General features: G+C 45.9%; 1 protein-coding gene across 1 annotated transcript in view; it reads left to right on the forward strand.

The window, feature by feature from the left end:
• The window catches only part of SLCO3A1 (solute carrier organic anion transporter family member 3A1), a 298,647-nt gene extending 296,317 nt beyond the window's left edge, over positions 1-2,330 (forward strand). The window contains exon 11 of the mRNA XM_004774150.3: positions 1,648-2,330. Coding sequence (XP_004774207.2) covers positions 1,648-1,730 — 83 coding nt within the window. The 3' untranslated portion in view covers positions 1,731-2,330. The remainder of the gene's footprint in view (positions 1-1,647) is intronic.
• Positions 2,331-7,813: the final 5,483 nt, after the last annotated feature.

Raw genomic sequence — 7,813 nt, forward strand, 5'->3', positions numbered from 1 at the left:
AGAAGAGAGCTGTCACAGTGATAGGTTCATCAAAACTGTTCAATTTTATCATCCAAGGTCAGAAGATGAATGGGAAGTATGCAGTGTAGGAAGTTGCATTACAGAAGGAACACAAGCAAGACATAGGTTAGTCCGGCACCTCAAAAGAGGAAGGGGTTGGGGGGCTCACATGTAAGAGCCTGCTACCTACATGCCAGGCGTCCTAGGCATGGTCCCAGGCAATGCACCCAAGCAGCTTTACAGCAGGTAAAGGTAAGTCTAATTTTTCCACTTTTACAGATCAGTTAACTAGTTTACTGAAGGCTCCCAAGTTCACACAGGCCACCAGGAACCAATGCCAGGTCTGTCTGACTCCCGAACCAGTGCTCTACTGCACCACGTCATCACCAACTCAAAAGCACAGATCTGCCTCTTAGGAAGCTCCGATGCCAGCAGGGCATCTCCTCTTGGGAAAACCCCCACAGAAATCTGTATTTCATAGAGAAATGAGCCAAGAGCCAGAGGTGAGACCTCTGCAAAATTTTACGTAGGGCACAGGAATCAAAAATGAAAAAAAAAAAAAACTTTTACCTTAGTAATGAAACATCAAAGACCTTTAAACACACCCCTCCTTCCTTCTTCCACCTTAGCCACATCGGTAGAAGTGTCCTGGCCACTCCTCGTCCCCTATCTTGCTCATTCTGGACACAAGAACCAGCTCCAACTCTTGCTTCTGTCCTACCCTGCCCAGCTCCCAGCTCCCCGCTCCCCAGGCTTCCAGCAGAACCCGACCCCCACCAAGACCACAAGAACTTGATCCTCACAGAAGTTGAGGAAGGATCCTCTGAATTGCTCTGAACACAGGGGCTGCCTCCTATCAGCCAGATCTCAGCTGCAAAATCCTGAGGAAAAGAGTGACATTTCCCCACTGTCACCTTTTCTGTCACCGGGTCAGAGTCTAAAGAGGACAAGTAAATGAGTGGGGACTTGTAGGTCTCCACTGTGCCTATCACTGAACAGCAGAGCCGCACGTCATGCTCAGCGAGACCTACCCAGCTTGTAAATCATCCCAGGGACTAGCTGAGTTTTTAATGTCTTTTAGATGAAGCCACAACATCTCTTTTGGAAGGGTGGCATAGGCTCAAAAACCTTGCCCCAGTGAGGAGACTGTTTGACGCAGTGTGTGGTGCATCCTGTGGCTGGAAAGAAAAGTGTCCAGGATGCTGGAGGAAAAAGCATGACATAAGATACAGGTGGGTGCTCTCCGGCACTCAGCCACCCCACCAGCAGGTTTGCAGTGACACTTGGTGTCCCAGAACACAGGGCCTGTCCCTGATGACTTACAGAAGATGAGGACAAGTTAATGACTGGGATACGTCTTACTCATTCCCAGAGAAGAAACCTCTAGCAGAGTGTTGGTATAGATACCTAGAAAAATGTGCTTCTCAGAAAGACGTGGCCTTCACAGAGGTCTCTGGGCTTAAAATCTGGCCCCTTGGGGTTACATGGAGCAAAACCCAGTATTTCCTTGCATGACTTCTGCTCTTGTCCATTCTACTGGAAAGCCCTGATGGTATTATATAAGCCTTAAAAAAAAAAAATAGTAGGAAAACCAGAAAAGACCGATCTCTTTTTCCTCTTGGCTCTTCTTCCCTCCTCCCTTTTTAGGCACAGAGTACCAAGACATTGAGACTGAGAAAACCTGCCCCGAGTCACATTCACCTTCAGAAGACTCCTTTGTGAGAAGCTGAGGGCCTGGCCCTCATCCTCCTCCTCCAGAGAACAGCCCGCCACTATCCACAGACCTCGCAGGCCTGACTTAGCGTGCTCTGCCCTGCCCAAGAACCCAAGGGTCCCTGTGTGGATTATCCGGCCAGCGAGTGGTCCTTTGAGGCTCCCAGCACAGGCCTGTGATGAGGACCGAGGAGGTGTCTGTGGTCAGGAGTCCTCCGAACCCTTGCAAGGCAATTTTCCTGGGTTGCTAAAGAGTAATGTTGACCAGGTGTGCAAATTCCCTTTGGCCTATCCCTCCCTTGGTTCCTGTGGGGAGGTCCTGCTGACACGCTTTAGAAACCCCCTCTCCAGAATGCTTCTCTGATGGAAGGCTCCAACAGCTCTTCCCATAGCAGCCGAGGCTGGATTACAACGGGGTGAGGGTACGGGGGTGGTAAAAATGACCCTGTTTCACAGAAGGGATGGGGGGAAAAAAGCACATACTCAATAGATTTTGAGTGTGGTATTCTGTATTTTTGCAGCTTATATTTTCCAGATGAGCAGTTTAGAAATATGTGATGTAAAGTACACACTGTACATTTGCTGAAAATTATATTAAAAGCACTATTTTAATTCTTTCTCTGTCTCATGCTGTAATCTCTATTATCTTTCTCTCTTGTTGTTTTGGGGTAGAATGATCTTCAAAGAGTCTTCGGGGGAGTGTTCCTCGCTGTAGATGTTCTATATTTGTGGGCTTTGAGTCATTCAAAAGAGCATAGGCTTTGGAGCCAAAATAGTTCCTGGCTTCAAATCCTCAACCCAGCGTTTGATGCTGATGTGGCACTGAGCAAGCAAGCAGACTCCACCAAGCCTCAATATTGACATCTGCTTTATACAGTTGAGATAAGACATAAATGAGGTCATGTGTGGAGGCACCACGCTCCAGCACAGAATGGTCGAGTGGTAAATGGGAATGAGTCATTGCCACCCCAGCTCTGGCTGGAGTGAGGTGCTCCACAGTCCTGACGCAGCTCTGTTGCTACATTTTCTGGTCCTGTGCGGTTATTGTCTGGTTTTCCTTTCTGGTTCTCCTACTGGGAGAGCAGGGAATGGCTTCCTTTCAGGACCAACCTACTAGTATTTGGTAGATGCTCAGTAGATGAGCGAGTGAATGAATAACAAATGGTCTCAGACACACCAACCTGAGGGGCTTTGACTTCTGTCCCACTCTGCAGAGGCAACCACAGTATTTGTCTTCCTTCCTCTGAGTCCACAGACCTTCCCTCCCACCGCCTCACCCATGGATGGGGCTCCAGTTGTCTTCCTAGTCCTTGCCAGGCCTCTTTGTGATTGGCTACTTTCTCCTCCACCATCCTGTGTCTGCTGGCTGGACTCCTACCACATACGGGTAGGTTGGTCAGGTTGATGTCAGCCACTGACTTGCATCAGAGATTCATGACATTACTCGCCAGAATGGAGCTCGAGAAACCGGTGCTTGCATTGTCTTCTGGGCAAGAGACAGGATGGCCCCATTCCCCATATGGGGCTAGCCTGGTCACTGACCCACTTTTTTCATATGCCCTTCCAGCCTGGGTCTTGCCCTAGACAGCTTCATCCTTTGTAGGTGAGCTCACCCGAAATCAAATCTTGTCGAGCTAGTATTACTGGGAGACTTTACTCACCTCGGCCTTATGTTGTCTTTTCACGAAGGAGTCAATGGACTCACAAAAGAGTATGCTTGGGCGAGTTACCTTCTCTGAGGCCTGATTACCCAGCACACTGGCACCTCAAGGACTCTTTTAGCCTGGTCCCTCTATTTATGGGATTGTTTATTGTTTGCAAGGCAACATGATTTATTCTCTCTGGCGTAAAGATCCCAAGAAAATGCAATTTTAACATTCTCCTTCCCGATGCAGAAAGATGCTGAAGCAGCTGAAAAATTGGTTACTGGCTCCTCCCGGGAGCAGGGCTTCATTTGCACTGGAAATTCAGCGGGAGGCAGAAGGAAGCAAGGGAAGGCTATTGCTTATGGCGTTCATGCTTTCAGTCCAGAATTTCACATTTGTTTTGCATCTATAGTCCAATTTCTTTTCTCTTGCTACCTTTCCTCCCATAAAGGTGGTCAATTTTTGGAAAGCTTACTCTTCATCTATTTTATCTTAACTTCACAAAGACCTATTGTTGCTTTTTTGGAATCAAGAGATTCATCCTTCCATATATAAGCATATCCATAAGAGATCTGGTCACAGAAATTGCTCAGCCAACTCAGGGAAAATTGACAGGTTAAACTCCTATCCAGCTCTCGGCAATGTCCTCTCAGCCACCATGGCCAACAGGGCTTTAAACTCCGTAAGCATGTGGTTCATCTTGATCCATATCTGAAAATCCAACTTGACCCTTTTCTCAGTCTTTGGGAAAGGGTTAGTCATGCGCCCAAGCATGGCTCAACCAAGATAAAAGCAGGCTGTTTCTGTACCCTCAAATATGGATTCAAAACTATCAGTATACCCACTTTACAATGAACCTGTCTTTTTTCTTTTAAGGCTTTGCTACTTCAGGAACTACTGCTACAGAACTATTTCTGTACCTCTGCAGAGAAATGTCTATAGTTAACGCATGGGGCAGAAACTAACTTTTGCTTTCCAGAATGCACTTTTGAAAGTATCATAAGTTTCCTGAGTTCCAGTGTTCCCAAGTATGAAATGCACAAATGTGCATTTATTGGATCCCCCAAAGGAGGGATTTTCATAATGTCAAGAGTGTTTGAATGGACGATCCCACTTGTCTGCTATTCCTCATGAAGGAATTAAGCGGTGAAATATAAAAGGTGATTAACTCAGAGCTCAAAGGCAGAATGACAAATGCATGAATTCGTTTGACCAGCAATATAAGAAATAGGCTCAGTGGCTCAACCCTGCAGGACAAGCCACTGGTCTCCTTTGTAAAGGACACATTGTCTATGATGTTCCTCTCCATCACTTGTCACTTAGAACTTCGCCACAACCCACAGGAGCAATTGAAATGACCTTCCTGACACAAAGGAAGTGGGAAAGCTTTATGTCCAGCATAGCAGTGGGCCCCTTTCTTCATCCAGATTCTTAACTAACCCTCATGCCTAGTCTTCCATTTCTTTGGAGTGTTCTGTACTGAGGCATCTATATTCTCATAGTAATTCAGTTCTTGATATACTGTTACAAAAAAAAAAAAAAAAGAAGAAGAAGAACCACCCAAAAACAATGATAATTATTATTTCAGTTTTTGGCTTAGGTCAGTTGTATGCAATCGAATAGACATTACAACACAATGTGAGAAAAGGAGACATATATGTCTTGGGCAGGACGTTGGAATCAGACGTCAACTGTCCCTGTAATCACATAGCCATACAAGTGCTCTATGTAATCATAGAGCACTTGAATTCTCTAACACCGTCAATCCTTTCTTCAGATGGTATCAGCAGATCAATGCCCCCCAAACTGGAGGCAGCTACTGGGGAGGAGAGCCACAGAACTCAGACCCACACTGAGGGGAGGACAGGACCAACACACACAGGCTCTTACTCTCAGTAGGTCCCACCCTCTCCTTCGTGGCATCTGATGCTCCCTGGGAATCTAGTGCTGGGGAAAAGAGTAAGTCGTTCCTTGATGCATTCCATATTTCTAACTGAGGTATGTGAGGTTAAAGCAAGGCCATGATTTTTAATTAGTATGGACAAGACTGTGAGGTCTCCTGTGCCCAGTAGACCTTCCACAGCTGGAGCAGTAGGACAACAGGATGGAAAGAGCAGATACCAAGTTTGCCTCTCAGCTCGACTACTTACTAGCCTTGCCAGGTCACAAGTCAAGTCACCACTCTGAACCTGTCTTTACCTGGCTCGGAGGTGAGAAAGTTTCAGTCTGCTTGGCAGAGATGTCAGCAGAATCCATGTATGTGCAGCCCAGAGTCAGTCCCAGTGAGACTCAAGAAGTAATGAGTTTCATTGAGAGGTCTTATCCTTGACCATCTAAATACAAACCCCCTTTTATCTACCAATATCTGCTACCATTTTGCTTTTTAGAAATCTTCTGTCCTACTGGATAACTGCTCCCTTAATGACCCCCGGCCAATTCCTTAATTTTTGAGTCATTTATCAAAACAGCTTCACTTCTAGATCGGTCTCCTCAGGTAAGGGAAACAAAAGTAAAAATAAGCTATTGGGACTACACCAAACTAAAAAGCTTCTGCACAGCAAAGAAGGCCATCAACAAAATGAAAAGGCAACCCACGGAATGGGAGAAGATGTTTGCAAATGGTAGTCCAATAAGAGCTTAATGTCCCAAATTATGAAGATCTTGTACAATTTTGCACAAGCCCCCCCAAATAATCCGGTTAAAGATGGGCAGAGGACCTGAATAGACGTTTTCTCAAGAAGGCATACAGAAGGCCAACAGGACACGTGAAAAAATGCTGAACATCATCAGGGAAATGCAAATCAAAACCAAAATATCACCTCATGCCTGTCACAATGGTTAGTATTAAAGAGACAGAAAATTGCAAGTGTTGGCAACAAGTAAGGATGTAGAGAAAAAGGAACTCATGCATTGTTGGTGGGAATGTAAATTGGTGCAGCTGCTGTGAAAAAGAGTATGGGGGTTTCTCAAAAAATGGAAAATAGAAATACCATACAGTCTAGTAATTCTACTACTGGGTACTTACCCCAAACACAAAAACATGAATTCAAAAAAATATATGCACCCCTATGTATTGCAGCATTAGTTATAATAGCCAAGATGTGAAAGTAACCTAAGTGTCCCAACAATAAACAAATGGATAAATGTGTGTGTGTGTGTGTGTGTGTGTGTGTGTAATGGATTATTACTCAACCATAAAAAAGTATGAGAGCTTGCCACTTGCAACAACATGGTTGAAACTAGCATGTATTTTTCTACGTGAAATCAGAGAAGGACAAAAACCATATGATTTCACTTACATGCAGAATCTTAAAAAAAAATCAACTAACACAAAGCAGAAACAGACTCATAAATACGGACAACTGAAGGCTGCCAGATGGGTTGGGGTCGGGGGGTGGGCAAAAGGGGGTGAAAGGTAGTGAGAAGGCCAAGCTTCTGGTTGTGGAAACAATAGGTCCCTGAGACAAAAGGTACAGAGTAGTGTTATATGGTGCCAGATGGTAACTACACTTGCGGTGAGCACAGCATAACACAAGAGTTGTGGAATCACTATGTTGTGTACCTGAAATTAACATAACTTTGTCAACTTTTGTTTTAACAAAAGCGACTTGGCTATACTTATGAAGGCCTAATCCTGTGCATATAAGAACTCTAACCGCATACTCTGTTTAAGCCCTCCCCCTACAAGGACAGGCCTATGGACCTGTAGTTCCACGAGCATGGGGGGAAGGACAGTTCCACCTTCCTCCTCCCTGCACAAACTCACCTCCAGAGCCAGGTGTGGAAGTAAAGAGAGAAGCCCAGTTTGCATCGTGGATTGCCCACAACTAAATGTGCTGCCACCACGGCTGACTGACTCCCTTCTATGAAGAACTGGTGTGGAAGCAGCCTGACCCAGTAAGCAAAGCTAAAGAAGGACTCCATTCCAAGAAGCTCCCTTAGGCTCTGTGGCTTCCTTTGGAGGAACAGGTCTAACATCAGGCAGACTTGCAGTCAGCAGCCATGGGCTTGCATTTCCCTTGCCAGAAAGCACCTGTATGCCCTCTACTGGGTTGGTCCCTGGGAAACCTGGTTGCCTCCAACCTCACCCTCCCTCCCAGTCTGGACTGTGGGCCTGAAGTAGGAACCAGGCCATTATCCCCACCTCTTTGCCTCCCTTCTCCCCAGCCTGTCTGACGGTGACAGGATGAGTCAGCAAGACCATGCACCCAGTGTATACATCAGCCTCCCTTCCTCAATACAACTCCAGACTTTAGGCTCCCCCTTTCCTCAGTTTTAAGGAAGAAAACCAGTCAATGTTTTTCTTCACAAACATCACTTCTCCTCCCAAATGGTGACCTCTCACTCCCTCTTCAGCCCTTTGTGTGTGATGTCAGGGGCCAAGATGAGATTTGGAGGGGGGGGGGTGGATTGGCAGGGACCATTTTCTCAAAAGGGAAACCCCCCAAACATTT

Source organism: Mustela putorius, unplaced genomic scaffold, assembly GCF_011764305.1.
Source record: "Mustela putorius furo isolate JIRA1106 unplaced genomic scaffold, ASM1176430v1.1 tig00003875_pilon_pilon_pilon, whole genome shotgun sequence".
In the NCBI taxonomy this organism is placed as follows: domain Eukaryota; kingdom Metazoa; phylum Chordata; class Mammalia; order Carnivora; family Mustelidae; genus Mustela; species Mustela putorius.